Here is a 17,575-nt window from a genome sequence, read left to right on the forward strand (position 1 = left end):
AGGTTTCCTTGCCCATGTTTGACCTGATGTCCTGAGACTTCATGGGGTCCAGAGTTGATGTTGAGGACTCCCAGGGCAACTCCCTCCTGACTGTATACCACTGTGCCACCTCCTCTGCTGGGTCTGTCCTGCCGGTGGGACAGGACATACCCAGGGATGGTGATGGTGGTGTCTGGGACATTACCTGTAAGGTATGATTCCTGGCTGTTGCTTGACTAGTCTGTGAGACAGCTCTCCCAGTTTTGGCACTAGCCCCCAGACGTTAGCAAGGAGGACTTTGCAGGGTTGACAGGGCTGTGATTGCCATTGTCATTTCCAGTGCCTCGGTTGATGCCGGGTGGTCCATCTGGTTTCGTTCTTTTCTTGTGTCTTTGTAACGGTTTGTTACAACTGTGTGGCTTGCTAAGCTATTTCAGAGGGCATTTCAGAGTCAACCACATTTCCTACAGTGATGTCCTAGGTCTGAGATGATTGACCTCCAACAGCCACTGCCATCTTCCTTTGTGGTAAGTATGACTCCAGTGGAGAGCTTTCCCCCTGATTCCCATTGACTCCAGTTTTACTCAGGCTCCGTGGTGCCACCAGTCCTACTCCGGCCCCCTTCCACAACTCTTTCTCCGGTACATCGATGATTACTTCGGTGCCGCTTCATGCTCTCGTCGGGACTTGGAAAAATTTATTAATTTTGTTTCCAATCTCCATCATTTTCACTTGGTCCATCTCTGACACTTCCCTTCCCTTCCTTGACCTCTCTGTCTCAATTTCTGGTGATAGACTGTCCACCAATATCCATCCCACAGCTACCTCGACTACAGCTCCTCACACCCTGCTTCCTGTAAGGACTCCATCCCATTCTCTCAGTTCCTTCACCTGCGTCGCATCTGTTCCGATGATGCTACCTTCAAAAACAGTTCCTCTGACATGTCCTCCTTCTTCCTTAACCGAGGTTTTCCACCCACGGTCGTTGATAGGGCCCTCAACCGTGTCCGGCCCATCTCCCGCGCATCCGCCCTCACACCTTCCTCTCTCTCCCAGAAACATGATAGGGTCCCCCTTGTCCTCACTTATCACCCCACCAGCCTCCACATTCAAAGGATCATCCTCCGCCATTTCCGCCAACTACAGCATTATGCCACCACCAAACACATCTTCCCTTCACCCCCCTGGCGGCATTCCGTAGGGATTGTTCCCTCCGGGACACCCTGGTTCACTCCTCCATCCCCCCTACTCCTCAACCCCCACCTATGGCACCACCCCATGCCCACGCAAAAGATGCAACACCTGCCCCTTCACTTCCTCTCTCCTCACCGTCCAAGGGCCCAAACACTCCTTTCAAGTGAAGCAGCATTTCACTTGCATTTCCCCCAACTTAGCCTACTGCATTCGTTGCTCCCAATGCAGTCTCCTCTACATTGGAGAGACCAAACGTAAACTGGGCAACCACTTTGCAGAACACCTGCTGTCTGTCCGCAAAAATGACCCAAACCTCCCTGTCGCTTGCCATTTTAACACTCTACCCTGCTCTCTTGCCCACGTGTCTGTCCTTGGCTTGCTGCATTGTTCTAGTGAAGCCCAACTCAAACTGGAGGAACAGCACCTCATCTTCCGACTAGGCACTTTACAGCCTTCCGGACTGAATATTGAATTCAACAACTTTAGATCTTGAACTCCCTCCTCCATTCCCACCCCCTTTCCGTTTCTTCCCCCTTCCTTTTGTTTTTTCCAATAATTTATATAGATTTTTCTTTTCCCACCTATTTCCATTATTTTTAAATCTTTTATGCCCTGCTAGTCTTTCCACCCCTCCTCCACTAGAGCTGTACCTTGAGTGCCCTACCATCCATTCTTAATTAGCACATTCGTTTAGATAATATCACCAACTTCAACACCTCTGTGTTCTTTTGTCTGTGACATCTTTTGATTATTTGCTCCTATCACTGCTTGCTTGTCCCTACAACCACACCCCCCCTCCACTTCTCTCCCCCCGCCCAACCACCTGCACCCCCCACCCCCCGACCTTAAACCAGCTTATATTTCACCCCTCTCCTAATATTCACTCAGTTCTGTCGAAGGGTCATGAGGACTCGAAACGTCAACTCTTTTCTTCTCCGCCGATGCTGCCAGACCTGCTGAGTTTTTCCAGGTAATTCTGTTTTTGTTTTGGATTTCCAGCATCCGCAGTTTTTTGTTTTTATATCCGTGGTGCCGCACTCAGTCATATTGCCCTTGATGTCAATGGATGTGTGTCAGAGGACTGGGCAGTGCTCATTTAGCTTATTGCTTTTGTTTGGGTGACCTTCCATGTACAAAGGGGTAACACAGCAGTAGCCACTGCACTTCCAAATAACTATGTGTGTGAGAAGCATTTTGACATGTTTAGGAGCGTGATAGAGAAAAAATTATTTAGACAGAACTTTAACAACTTCCACTGCAATAGAACAGAACAAATATATTTCAGGCAGATCACGTTCAATCTCAAGTTTTCTTCTGTATTACTCACTTGCCATCATCTGCATGGTAGGCAACAGAATGTGGAAGCCATCCTGGCTGGTGATCCAGTTTGTAATACTGAGGGACTAATCCTACTGCAATGGTCCCTCTTACACCAGTATCCACTATACATACCTATAGGCAGAAAAAAATTGTTCATATTCCATTAACAAACTACCATATTTGTTCACAACAGTCTCATTTCTCAATAATATCCTGCCTTCCTGTCAGTTGACTAACAACGTTATGAATTCTGTCACCTGACCTGCAGTCACACAGGGAAATTTGTATCTATAATCGAGAAGGTTGCAGCATTACCAGAGATATAAACTCGAGTGGGAAACAGCCCCTAATGTTTGCATTTATACTGAGCATTTTCAATACAACAACCCAAGGGACTTTACAGGGGGGTGCAGAGCACTGAGCAGGCAGAGAGGTGACTGCTGGCATGGTCACAGAGGTGGATCTTGAGGTTTTGTGCAGGTGAGAAGGTCGAGGAGGGGGCTCCAGCATGCCATCAATCGCCAAGGGCTAGGGGAGATAGAAATGCAGAGTAAACAAGTGTTTACAGCAAATAGATAATAGAAGTACTGTGGATATGATTTTGATGGATATTAAGGAAGCATCTGGTAAATTACCAAACAAGAAACATATGGCAAAGAGAAAGGTACATAATATTTGGGGAATGTGGGAAATTGGACAAAGAAATGATTCAAGTGCAGAAAGAAACAGAAACTACTTATAGAATACTACTTATATAGCACCTTTAACATAAATCATAAAAAGGCATTTCACAGCAGTGAAATAAAACCAAGTTTGATATCCAGCCATGTAAGGAGGCACTGGGTAGATTTTTCAAAGAGGTATGTTTTAAGGAGTGTCTTAAAGGAGGAAAGTAAGTTAGAGATGGAGAGGGGTAGGGAGGGAATTCCAGAGCTTGGGGCCCTGGCTGAAGGCACAGCCGCCAATGGTGGAGCGACTAAAATCAGGAAGGTTCAAGAGACCAGAATTAGAAGAGCACAGAGATCCTGGAGGATTGTGGGACTGGGGGAGATTACAGAGATAGGGAGGGGTGAAACCATGGAGGGAATTGAAAACAAGGATGAGAACTTTAAAATCAAGACATTGATCGACCGGGAGCCAATGTAGGTCAATGAGCACAGGGGTGATAGGGGAACGGGACTTGGTGCCAGTTAAGACACAGGCAGCCAAGTTTAGAGGGCCAAATGCAGAAGACCAGCAAGGAGTGTGTTGGAATAGTCGAGTCTAGAGGTCACAAAGGCATAAATAAAGGTTTCAGCAGCAGATAAGCTGAGACAGGATGACAAAGGATGGGATAAAGGGATGTTTTCTCAGAATAGAAAGATGTGGTGAGTGGATTCCACAAGAATACTTGTGGCCCACTCTTATTTACCATTTACAGAAATGATTGGCATTTAGGGGATCAGTACTGAAATTTCCTGAGGTCAAATCTGGGGGTATGGGAAATTGTAACGTTAATCATGAACAACTGCTGGAGAATGTACGTATGGCAAGAGGATGAGTCTTGGGATATACAGGGTATGGGTTTATCTCCAGATGGGATATTACGTATAGTTCTGTTTACCAGGCTGCAAGGAGGACATCATGGCTCAGGGAAATGGGCAGCCAAGTGATACCTCTCTGATATCAGGCACTGGACAACCAAGCCACAGAATCCTAGAATGGCTATAGCACAGGAGGAATATTCGGCCTGTCATGTCTGTGCCGGCTCTCTGCAAGAGCGATTCAGCTGAGACGCACTCCCCCAATTTTCTTTTCCCCAACAAGCCTACAAAATTCTTCTCTTCAGATAACGATCCAATTCCCTTCTGAAAGCCGTGATTGAATGTCTCCACCACACTCTCAGGCAATATGAAAATCACCTTAAATTGGTGTCCCCTGGTTCACCCTTCTGCCAGTCGAAACAGTTTTTGCCTATCTTCTCTGTTCAGACCACCTGATTTTGAACACCTCTATCAAATCACCTCTTAATCTTTCCTTCTCCAATGAGAAGAGCTCCAGCTTCCCCAGTCCAGAAACATAGCTGAAGTCCCTCATCACTGGAACCATTTCTGTAAATCTTTTCTGTCTAATGCCTTCACATCCTTCCTAAGGTGTGCGGCATGGAACTGGACCAGGGTTTTATCAAGGCTCATCATATTTTCCTTGCTTTTGTTTTTTTTTAATTCAATTATGGGATGTGGGCATCGCTGGCTGGGCCAGCAGTTAATGCCCATCCCTAATTGTCCCTTGAGAAGGTGGTGGTGAGCTGCCTTCTCGAACCGCTGCAGTCCATGTGGTGTAGGTACACCCACAGTGCTGTTAGGGAGGGAGTTCCAGGATTTTGACCCAGTGACAGTGAAGGAACAGCGATATATTTCCAAGTCAGGGTTGTGAGTAGCTTGGAGGGTAACTTCCAGATGCTGGTGTTCCCATGTGTCTGCTGCCCTTGTCCTTCTAGATGGTATTGGTCGTGGGTTTGGGAGTTGCTGTCAAAGGAGCCTTGGTGTACTCTATCCCTCCATATATAAAGCCCAGGATCCCTTATTAAAGCCCATATGCCTTATTAATTGCTTTCTCAACCTGTCCTGCCACCTCCAAAGATTTGTGCACATATACCCCCAGGTCCTTCTGTTCCGACACACTCTAGAATATTTTATGTTATAGTAGTTACAGTACTTTTCGTACTTTTCATCATTCTTCCTGCTAGAAGGGAGACACTCGGCAAGAGCTCAAAGCGGCGAGAGAGGAGAGAAACCGGGAGAGAAACCTGGCAAGAGAGAGGAGAGAGACCGGGGTGGGGGAGGAACCCGGCGAGAGAGGGGAGAGCTCAAAGTGGCCAGCCAAGTCTGTGGACCGACCATGTTCTGGGGAAATCAAAGTGTGATGTAACAGGTAAACAGGTAAGTGATTGGTTGGTGTGTATTTCACTTTTTTTCTTTGACAACTCATCCAATTTATTCATAATTGTAAGGTTTCATTAATAGTAGTCACGTTTACTAGCAGTAGTAAAGCTTATTGGTAGTAGTGGGGTTTATTAATTATGAATTAATTCAGCCAAATAATAAATTAATTAACACATAATAAAGATGGTAGGGCAGGCGACGAGTTGCCACTGCAGAATGTGGGTACTGCTGGCACCGGTATGGTCCAGGTCAAACACATCTGCAATTAAGTGTCTGCAGCACAAGGAACTTCGGCTCCGAATCACTGAGCTGGAGGCTGAGCTGCGGACATTGCGATACATCAGGGAGCAGAAAAATTACCTGGACACATTGTACTAGGAGGCAGTCACACCCCTTATGATAGAGGCATCTGATTTGGTCAGGGGCAGGACAGCGTGACTGCGAGTGAGGCAGGTATGGGCATCGAGAAGGTAGAAATAGAGGAGCTTCAGCCTTTGCAATTGTCTACCAGGTCTGAGGTTCTTGCAGCCTGTATGGATGAGAGTAGCAGCTGCAGGGTGGAGGAGCAAACTAACCATGGCAGCATAGTACAGGAATCCATTCAAGCAGCGAGAGTTAATAGGAACGTAATGCTGGTAGGGGACAGTATAGTCAGGGGATAGATACAATTCTCTGCAGCCAAGAGCACAAGTCCAGACAGCTGTGTTGCCTGCCCAGTGCCAGGGTTCAGGACATTTGCTCTGGGGTTTGAAGAGAAACTTGCAGTGGGAGTGTGAGGATCCAGTGGTCTTGATCCACAAGGGTACCAAGGACATTGATAGAACTAGAAGAGAGCTTCTGCTTAGGGATTATGAGCAACTAAGGGCTAAATTAAAAAGCAGAACCTCAAAAGTAATAATCTCTGGATTATTACCTGAGCTACAAGCAAATTGGCATAGGGCAAATAAGATCAGAGAGAAAGATGAATGCATGGCTCAAAGATTGGTGTGGGAGAAATGGGATTTGGTTCTCAGTGCACTAGCACCAATACTGGGGAAAGTGGGAGCTGTACTGTTGGGACAGTCTTCACATGAATCGTGGTGGGACGAGTGTTTTGGTGAGTTGTAGAACTGGGAACATAGAGAGGGCTTTAAAGTAACTAGTGGGGGTAAGGGATCATGCAAGAGGAAACATAGTAAATCAAAGGACAACAATGAGGTAAAAAGCCAGGTAGCAATTTGGATAATGATAACCAGAGTGTGGCAGGAAGGGACAGAGTACAAACTTAAGGGTGTACCAGCAGATAAGGCCAGAGATCGCAAAAATGGTTAAAAATGACAAGAGTAAAAGGCTCTGTATCTGAATGTGTGCAGCAGTCATAACAAAATAGATGAATTGTTAGCACAGATAGAAAGAAATTTGTAAGACCTGATTAGCCATTACAGAGACATGGTTGCAGAGTGGCCAAGGCTGAGACCTGAATATTGAAGGGTATTTGACATTTTGAAAAGATGGGAAGCTAAGAAAAGGTCGTGGGGTAGCTCCGTTAATTAAGGATGTCCTTAGTACAATAGATGAGAGATGAACTTAGCTCAAAAGAGCAAGATGTAGAATCAGTTTGGGTAGAGTTAAGAAATTAGAACAAAGAAAAGGAACAAAGAAAAGTACAGCACAGGAACAGGCCCTTAGGCCCTCCAAGCCTGCGCCGATCATATTGCCCGTCAACTAAAACATTTTGCACTTCCGGGGTCCGTATTCCTCTATTCCCATCCTATTCATGTATTTGTCAAGCTGCCTCTTAAACACCACTATCGTACCTGCTTCCACCACCTCCTCTGGCTGCAAATTCCAGACACTCACTATCCTCTGCATAAAAAACTTGCCCCGCACATCTCCTCTATAGTTTTCTCCTCTCACCTTAAATCTATGTCCCCTAGTAATTGACTCTTCCACCCTGGGAAAAAGCTTCTGACTATCTACTCTGTCCATGCCACTCATCATTTTGTAAACTTCTATCAAGTCGCCCCTCAATCTCCGTCGCTCTAGTGAGAACAATCCGAGTTTCTCCAACCTCTCCTCATAGCTAATGACCTCTAGACCAGGCAGCATCCTGGTAAACCTCCTCTGAACCCTCTCCAATACCTCCATATCCTTCTGGTAATGTGGCAACCAGAATTGCACACAATATTCCAAGTGTGGCCTAACCAAGGTTCTATACAGGTGCAGCATGACTTCCCAGCTTTTATACTCAATACCACTGCAGTTGAAGGCAAGCATGCCATATGCCTTCCTGACTACCGTATCCACCTGCGTTGCCACTTTCAGTGACCTGTGGACCTGTGCACCCAGATCCCTCTGCCCATCGATGCACTTAAGGGTTCTGCCATTTACTGTATAATTCCTGCCTGTATTAGACCTTCCAAAATGCATTATTACCTCGCATTTGTCCGGATTAAACTCCATCTACCATTTCTCCGCCCAAGTCTCCAACTGATCTATATCCCGTTGTATCCTTTGACAATCCTCTTCACTATCTGCAACTCCTCCAACCTTAGTGTCGTCTGCAAACTTACTAATTAGCCCAGTTACATTTTCCTCCAAATCATTTATGTATACCACAAACAGCAAAGGTCCCAACACTGATCCCTGCGGAACTCCACTAGTCACAGCTCTCCATTCAGAAAAGCACCCTTCCACTGCTACCCTCTGTCTTCTATGACCAAGCCAATTCTGTATCCATCTTGCCAGCTCACCTCTGATCCCATGCGACTTTACCTTCTGTACCAGTCTGCCATGAGGGACCTTGTCAAAGGCCTTACTGAAATCCATGGAGATAACATCCACTGCTCTTCCATCGTTGATCATCTTTGTCACTTCCTCAAAAAACTCGATCAAGTTAGTGAGACACGACCTCCCCTTCACAAAACCATGCTGCCTCTCACTAATACGCCCATTTGCTTCCAAATGGTAGTAAATCCTGTCACGAAGAATCTTCTCCAATAATTTCCCTACCACTGACGTAAGGCTCACTGGCCTGTAATTTCCTGGATTATCCCTGCTACCCTTCTTAAACAATGGAACATCACTGGCCATTCTCCAGTCCTCTGGGACCTCACCCGTGGCCAGTGAGGATACAAAGATTTCTGTCAAGGCCCCAACAATCTCCTCCCTTGCCTCCCTCAGTACTCTGGGGTAGATCCCATCTGGCCTTGGGGACTTATCCACCTTAATATTCTTCAACTCGCCTAACACTTCCTCTTTTTTGATCTCAACATGATCCAAGCTATCTACACACTGTTCCCTAGACAAATCGACCGCTAAGTCCTTCTCTTTGGTGAATACTGATGAGAAGTATTCATTTAGTATCTCTCCCATTTCTTCTGGCTCCACACACAGATTCCCACCTCTGTCCCTGAGTGGGCCTACCCTTTCCCTGGCTACCCTCTTGCTTTTTACATATGTATAAAAGGCCTTGGGATTTTCCTTAATCCTGGTTGCCAATGACTTTTCATGACTCCTTTTAGCCCTCCTGACTCCTTGCTTAAGTTTCTTCCTACTTTCTTTATATTCTCCACAGGCTTCATTTGTTCCCAGCCTTCTAGCCCTTACAAATGCTTCCCTTTTCTTTTTGACTAATCTCACAATATCCTTCGTTATCCAAGGCTCCTGAAACTTGCCATACTTATCCTTCATCCTAGCAGGAACATGCCGGTCCTGAATTCTTATCAACTGATGTTTGAAAGCCCCCCACATGTCAGTTGTTGATTTGCCCTCAAACATCCGCCTCCAGTCTAGATTCTTCAGTTCCTGCCTAATATTGTTATAATTAGCCTTCCCCCAATTAAGCACCTTAACCCGAGGACTCCTGTTATCCTTATCCACCAGTACCTTGAAACTTACTGAATCATGGTCACTTTTCCCGAAATGCTCTCCTATTGAAACTCTGACCACCTGGCCGGGTTCATTCCCTAATACCAGGTCCAGTATTGCCCCTTCCCTAGTTGGACTATCTACATATTGTCTCAGGAAGCCCTCCTGAATGCACCTTACAAATTCTGCACCATCCAAACCCCTGCACTAAGTGATTCCCAGTCAATATAGGGAAAGTTAAAATCACCCACCACAACAAGCCTATTGCTTTTACATCTTTCCAAAATCTGCCTACATAACTGTTCCTCAATCTCCCACCGGCAATTGGGAGGCCTATAGTAAACCCCCAATATTGTGACTGCACCCTTCCTATTCCGGAGCTCTATCCATATTGCCTCGCTACATGAGCCCACTGAGGTGTCCTCCTGTCGTACGGCTGTGATTTTCCCCTTAACCAGCAGTGCAACTCCCCCACCTCTTCTACATCCCTCTCTATCCTGCCTGAAACATCTAACTCCTGGAATGTTTATCTGCCAATCCTGTCTATCCTTCAACCAAGTCTCTGTAATAGCAATAACATCATAGTCCCAAGTACTAATCCAAGCTCTAAGCTCATCTGCCCTGCCTGTTATACTTCTCGCATTGAAACAAATGCATTTCAGACCCCAGTCCCACTGTGTTCAGTAATTTCTCCCTGCCTGCCCTTCCTCTTAGTCCTACTGGCCATATTCACTGGTTCCCAGTCATTTATTTCACCTGCTGACCTAATGCTCTGGTTCCCACTCCCTGCCATACTAGTTTAAACCCTCCCGAGTGACACTAACAAACCTCGCAGCCAGGATATTGGTGCCCCTCCAGTTTAAATGCAAACCGTCCTTCTTGTACAGGTCCCACCTGTCCCGGAAGAGATCCCAATGATCCAGATATCGGAAACCCTCCCTCCTACACCATCTGTTCAGCCACGTGTTCAGCTGCACTATCTTCCTATTAGTAGTGGTAAGAGGTCACTTGCAGGAGTAGTTTATAGGCCCGTTAACACTAGTTACACTGGAGGAAGGAGTATACAGGAAGAAATAAATGGGGCGTGTAAGAAAGGTACTGCAATAATCATAGGAGACTTCAATCTATATGCAGATTAGGCAAATCAGATTGACAAGGGTAGACTGGAAAATGACTTCAGAGCGTATGCAGGACAGTTTCTTAGAACAGTACATTCTAGAGCCAAGCAGGGACCAGGCTAATCTGGACCTGGTAACGAACAATGAGACAGAATTAATCAATAACCTCATAGTAAAGGAGCCTCTAGGCGATAGCAATCAGAACCTAATAGAATTTCATGTTCAGTTTGAAGGGGTGGAGTGTGGGTCTAAGACTAGTGTTTTAAACCTGAAAAAGGATAAGAAAGCAGAGTTATCTAAAGTGAACTGGGAAAACTAGGTTAAAAGGTAGGACAGTAGAGATGCAGTGGTAGAATTTGAAGGAGATATTTAACTCTCAGCAAGGATTTATCCCAGTGAGAAAGAAAGATTCTTCGAGAAGGAGGCATCATCCATGGCTGAATAAGGAAGTTAACGATAGCATCAAATTGAAAGAAACACTGTACAAATCTGCAAAGGTCAGAAGATTGGTCAGATTTTAAGAACCAGCAAAGAATGACTAAAATAATATAAAGAGAGAGAAAGTAGAGTATAAGAGAAAGCTAGCTAGTAATATAAAAGGAGATACTAAGCGTTTCTAAAGTATTGAAAGAAGAGGAGAGTAACTAAAGCTGGCATTGGTCCTCTAGGGAGCGGCTCCAGGGAATTGATAATGGAAAACAAGCAAATGGCAGAGGTGTTGAGCAGGTACTTTTGCCTGTTTTCACTGTAGAAGACTTAGAAAACTTCCCAACAATACCTGATAATCAAGAGGTGAACAGGAGGGAGAAACTTAAAACAGTCATCATCACACAGAAAAAGTTGCTGGTAGAGGCTAAAGACTGACAAGTCCTCCAGAGCAGATGGCCTGCATCTTGGGTCTTAAAGGAAGTGGCTCCAGAAATAGTAGATGCATTAGTTATAATCTTCCAAAAATCTTTACATTCTGGAAGGGTCCCAGTGGATTGGAAAAATTCACTAGATTCGGGGAAGGTTCCATTAAATTGGAAAATAGCAAACATAACTCCTTTATTCAGAAAGGGAGAGAGAAAGCAGGAAATTATAGGCCAGTTAGCTAACATCTGTCATAGGGAAAACGTTAGAAGCTATTATTAAAGGCGTTATAACAGGGCACTGAAATAAATTCAAGGTAATCAGACACAGTCAACATGGTTTTGTGAAAGGGAAATCAATAAATTTAACCAATTTATTGGAGTTCTTTGAAGTAGTAACGTGTGCTGTGGATAAAGGGGAACTGGTGAATGCACTGTACTCAGATTTTCAGAAGGCATTTGAAAGGTGCCACATCAAAGGTTATTATGGAAAATAAAAACTCATGGTGTAGGGAGTAACATATTAGCATGGATAGGAGATTGGCTAGTTAACAGGAAATGGCTCATTTTCTGGTGGGCAGGATGTAACAAGTGGTGTGTCACAGGGATCAGTGCTGGGGCCTCAACTTTTTACAATTTATATAATGATTTGGATGAAGGGACTGAAGGTATGATTGTTAAATTTGCTGATAACACAAAGATAGGTAGGAAAGTGAGTCGCGAAGAGGACATAAGGAGGCTACAAAGGGATGTAGATAGGTTAAGTGAGTGGGCGAAGGTCTGGCAAATGGAGTGCAATGGGGGCAAATGTGAAATTGTCCATTTTAGCAAGAAAAATAAAAAAGCTTTTTTTAAGTCATTTACTTGATCTGGGCGTCACTGGCTAGGACAGCATTTATTGCCCATCCCTAATTGCCCTTGTGGTGGTGAGCTGCCTTCTTGAGTTGCTACAGTCCACATGTAGGTACACCCACAGTGCTGTTAGGGGGGGTCCAGAATTTTGACCCAGCGACAGTGAAGGAATGACGATATAGTTCCAAGTCAGGATGGTGAGTGACTTGGAGGGGAACTTGCAGATGGTGGTGTTCCCATCTATCTGCTGCCCTTGTCCTTCTAGATGGTAGCGGTCATGGGTTTGGACGGTGCTGCCTAAGGAGCCTTGGTGAGTTCCTGCCATGCATCTTATAGAAGGTATACACTGCTGCTACTGTGCATCGGTGGTGGAGGGAGTGAATGTTTGTGGATGGGGTGCCAATCAAGCGGGTTGCTTTGTCCTGGATGGTGTTGAGCTTCTTGAGTTTTGTTGGAGCTGCCTCATCCAGGCAAGTGGAGTATTATATCACACTCCTGACTTGTGCCTTGTAGATGGTGGACACGGTTTGGGGAGTCAGGAGGTGAGTTACTCACAGCAGGATTCCTGTCTCAAACCTGCTGTTGTAGCCACAGTATTTATATGACTAGTTCAGTTCAGTTTCTGGTCAATGGTAACCCCCCAGGATGTTGATAGTGGGGGATTCAGCGATGGTAATGCCATTGAATGTCAAGGGGTGATGGTTAGATTCTCTCTTGTTGGAGATGGCCATTGCCTGGCACTTGTGTGGCATGAATGTTGCTTGCTACTTGTCAGCCCAAGTCTGGATATTGTTCTGGAGCTGAGATGACTGACCTCCAACAACCACAGCCATCTTCCTTTGTGCTAGGTATGACCCCAACCAGCTGAGACTTCCCTCCATCCACACCTCCCTCCATGATGTCACACTCGGTCAAATGCTGCCTTGATGTCAAGGGCAGTCACTCTCACTTCACCTCAGGAGTTCAGCTCTTTTGTCCATGTTTGAATCAAGGCTGTAATGGGGTCAGAAGCAACATGACTCTGGCGGAACCCAAACTGAGCATCAGTGAGCAGGTTATTGCTAAGCAAGTGCCACTTGATAGCACTGTTGACGACCCCTTCCATCACTTTACTGATGATTGAGAGTAGACCAATAGGGTGGTAATTGGCCGGGTTGGATTTGTCCTGCTTTGTGTGTACAGAACATACCTGGGCAGTTTTCCACATAGCCGGGTAGAGGACAGTGTTGTAGCTGTACTGCAACAGCTTGGCTAGGGGAATGGCAAGTTCTGGAGTACAAGTCTCCAGTACTATTGCCAGAATATTGTCAGGGCCCACAACCTTTGCAGTATCCGGTGCCTTCAGCAGTTTCTTGATATCATGTGGAGTGAATCGAATTGGCTGAAGACTGGCATCTGTGATGCTGGGGACCTCCAGAGGAGGCAGAGATGGATTGTTGCGAATGCTTCAGCCTCATCTTTTGTACTGATGTTCTGGACTCATCCATCATTGAGGATGGACATATTTGTGGAGCCTCCGCCTCCAGTGAGTTGTTTCATTGTCCACCACCATTCACGACTGGATGTGGCAGGACTGCAGAGCTTAGATCTGATCTGTTGGTCGTGGGATCACTTAGCTCTGTCTATTACTTGCTGTTTATGCTGTTTGGCACACAAGTAGTCCTGTCTTATAGCTTCACCAGGTTGACACCTCATTTTTATGTATACTTGGTGCTGCTCCTGGCATAACCTCCTGCACTCTTCATTGAACCAGGGTTGATCCCCTGGCTTGATGACAATGGTAGAGTAGGAGATTTTCTTTTCTATTCGTTCATGGGATGTAGGTGTCGCTGGCTAGGCCAGCATTTATTGCCCATCACTAATTGCCTTTGAACTGAGTGGCTTGCTAGACCATTCTAGAGGGCATTTAAGAGTCAACCATGTTACTGTGGGTCTGGAGTCACATGTAGGCCAGAACATGTAAGGCTGGCAGACTCCCTTCCCTAAAAGGACATTAGCGAACCATATGGGTGTTTCCGACAATCGACAACGGCTGTGCCATGAAGTTGCAGATTGTGTTCGAGTACAATTCTGTTGCTGCTGCTGATGGACCACAGTGTCTCATGGATGCCCAGTCTTGAGTTGCTAGACCTGTTTGAAATCTATCCCATTTAGCATGGTGGTAGTGCCACACAACACGATGGAGGGTATCCTCAGTGTGAAGATGGGACTTCACCTCTACAAGGACTGTGCGGTGGTCACTCCTACCGATACCATCATGGACAGATGTATCTGCGGTAGGCAGGTTGGTGAGGATGAGGTCAAGTACGTTTTTCCCTCTTGTTGGTTCCCTCACCACCTGCCGCAGACCCAGTCTAGCAGCTATGTCCTTTAGTACTCGGCCAGCTCGGTCTAAGCCACTCTCGGTGATGGACATTGAAGTCCCCCACTCAGAGTACATTCTGCGTCCTTCCCACCCTCAGTGCTTCCTCCAAGTGGTATTCTACATGGAGAAGCACTGATTCCTCAGCTGAGGGCGGGTAGTACATGGTAATCAGCAGGAGATTTCCTTGCCCATGTTTGACCTGATGCCATGAGGCTTCACGGGAGCCAGGGTCGATGTTGAGGACTCCCAGGACAACTCCCTCCCGAATGCATACTACTGTGCCGCCACCTCTGCTCGGTCTGTCCTGTAGGTGGGACAGGACATACCCAGGGATGGTGATGGTGTCTGGGACAGGATCTGTAAGGTATGATTCCCTGAATAACATAGAAACATAGAAACCAGGAGCAGGAGTAGGCCATTCGGCCCTTCGAGCCTGCTCCACCATTCATTATGATCATGGCCAATCATTCAACTCAATAGCCTGCTCCCGCTTTCTACCCATACCCTTTGATCCCTTTCGCCCCAAGAGCTATATCCAACTCCTTGACAACATACAACGTTTTGGCCTCAACTACTTTCTGTGGTAGCGAATTCCACAGGCTCCAAGAATTCCAAGAAATTTCTCCTCATCTCAGTCCTAAATGGTCCCGTATCCTCAGACTGTGACCCTGGTTCTGGACTCCCCCAACATCGGGAACATCCTTCCTGCATCTACCCTGTCTAGTCCTGTTAGAATTTTATAGGTTTCTATGAGATTCCCCCCTCATTCTTCTGAACTCCAGCAAATATAATCCTAAATTTAGTTTTTGCTACCAAAGTGGATAACCTCACATTTATCCACATTATACTGCATTTGCCATGCATTTGCCCACTCACTCAGCTTGTCCAAATCACACTGAAGCATCTCTGCATCCTCCTCACAGCTCACCCTCATACCCAGCTTTGTGTCATCTGCAAATTTGGAGATAGTACATTTAATTCCCTCATCTAAATCATTAATATATATTGTGAATAAGTGGGGTCCCAGCACCGATCCCTGCGGTACCCCACTAGTCACTGCCTGCCATTCGGAAAAAGACCCGTTTATTCCTACTCTTTGTTTCCTGTCTGCCAACCAGTTTTCTATCCATCTCAATACACTACCCCCAATCCCATGCACTTTAATTTTACACGCCAATCTCTTATGTGGTGTGATTATGTCAGGCTGTTGCTCGCCTAGTCTCTGAGACAACTCCCCCAATTTTGACTCAGAAGAGGACTAATGAGGACTTTGCAGGGTCGACAGGGCTGGACTTTCCGATGCCTAGGTCGATTCCAGGCAGTCCATCCAGTTTCATTCCTTTCTATTGAATTTTTAGTTTGATACAACTAAGTGGCTAGCTGGGCCATTTCAGAGGGCATTTAAGAATCAACCACATTACTGCAGATCTGGAGTCCATGTAGGCCAGACCAGGTCAGGACTGCAGGTTTCCTTCCCTAAAGGAATTAGTGAACCAGATGGGTTTTTACAACAATCGACAATAGTTTCATAGTTTCATCATTAGGCTTTTAATTCCAGATTTTTACTGAATTCAAATTCCACCATCTGCCATGGTGGGATTCAAACCCGGGTTTGCAGAGCATTACTCTGGGTCTCTGGGTTACCAGTCCAGTGACAATACCACTGTGCCATGGCCTCCCCACCATTTTATCTGAATGCTGAGAGATTGCAGGGTGCTGAGATGCAGAGGGATCTGGGTGTCCTCGTGCATGAATCGCAAAAGGTTAGAATGCAGATAAAGCAAGTAATTAGGAAAGCTAATAGAATGTTATTGTTTATTGTGAGGGAATTCAATGCAAGAATAGGCTTCAGTTATACAGGGCATTGGTGAGACCACATCTGGAGTACTATATACAGTATTGGTGTCCTTATTTAAGGAAGGATGTAAATGTGTCGGAAACAGTTCAGAGAAGGTTTACAAGACAAATAGAATGGGCGGGTTGTCTTATGAGGAAGTGCTGGACAGGCTAGGTTTGTATCCGCTGAAGTTTGGAAGAGAAGGAGGCGACTTGATTGAAACATACAAGATTCTTAGGGGACTGACAGGGTGAATGTGGAGAGGGGGCTTTCTCTTGTGGGAGAATCTAGAACTAGGTGTCACTGATTAAAAATAAGGGGTCACCCATTTCAGAAAGAGATGAGGAGAATTTTATTCTCTCAGAGGGTTGAGAATCTTTGGAACTCTTTTCCTCAAAAGGCCGTGGAGGCAGAATCTTTGAATATTTTTAAAGCAGAGGTAGATAGATTCTTGATAAGCAAGGGGTGAAAGGTTATCGGCGGCAGGCAGGAATGTGGAGTTGAGGTTAAAATCAGATCAGCCATGATCTTATTGAATGGAGGAGCAGGCTCGAAGGGACGAGTGGTCTACTCCTGCTCCTAATTCGTATGTTCATTATTAAGGAGTTTGTAGTAAGATACTTAGAAAATCATTATTTGATCAGGCAGAGGCAACATGGCTTTGCGAAAGAGAAGTCATGTTTAATTAATTTCTTAGACTTTTTTTTTGAGGGAGTAACAAGCAAGGTGGATAAAGGGGAACCTGTAGATGTGGTGTACTTCGATGTCCAGAAGGCATTTGATAAGTTGCCACATCAAAGGTTATATGGTGTGGTGGGTTGGGGGTCACATATCACATGGATAAAGGACTGATTACCTGCTTTTTCTGGTTGGCAAGATGTGACGAGTAGAGTGCCATAGGAATCAGTGCTGGGGCCTCAACTATTTACAATCTATATCAATGACTTGCATGAAGGGACTGAATGGATGGTAGCTAAATTTGCCGATGACACCAAGGTAGGTAGGAAGATAAGTTTTCAAGAGGAGGTAGAGAGTCTGCAAAGGGATATAGATTGGGTTAAGTGAGTGGGCAAAAATTTGGCAGATGTAGTATAATGTGGGAAAACATGAACTTGTCCACTTTCGCAGGAAGAATGGAAAAGCAGTATACTATTTAAATGGAGATTGCATAACTCCATGCTACAGAGGGATCTGGGTGTCCTGGTAGATGAGTCACAAAAGGTTAGTACGCAGGAATGTTAGCATTTATTGCAAGGGGAATGGAATTTAAAAGTAGGGTAGCTTTA

General features: G+C 45.5%; 1 protein-coding gene across 3 annotated transcripts in view; it reads right to left on the minus strand.

Moving 5' to 3' along the window:
• spryd3 (SPRY domain containing 3) overlaps nt 1–17,575 on the minus strand; it is a 301,493-nt gene that overhangs the window by 263,433 nt on the left and 20,485 nt on the right. For all 3 annotated transcript variants that reach the window (XM_041180447.1, XM_041180448.1, XM_041180446.1), the window contains exon 4: nt 2,501–2,625. In XM_041180447.1, coding sequence (XP_041036381.1) covers nt 2,501–2,625 — 125 coding nt within the window. The remainder of the gene's footprint in view (nt 1–2,500; nt 2,626–17,575) is intronic.

The sequence above is a fragment of the Carcharodon carcharias genome, chromosome X, assembly GCF_017639515.1.
Source record: "Carcharodon carcharias isolate sCarCar2 chromosome X, sCarCar2.pri, whole genome shotgun sequence".
NCBI lineage: Eukaryota > Metazoa > Chordata > Chondrichthyes > Lamniformes > Lamnidae > Carcharodon > Carcharodon carcharias.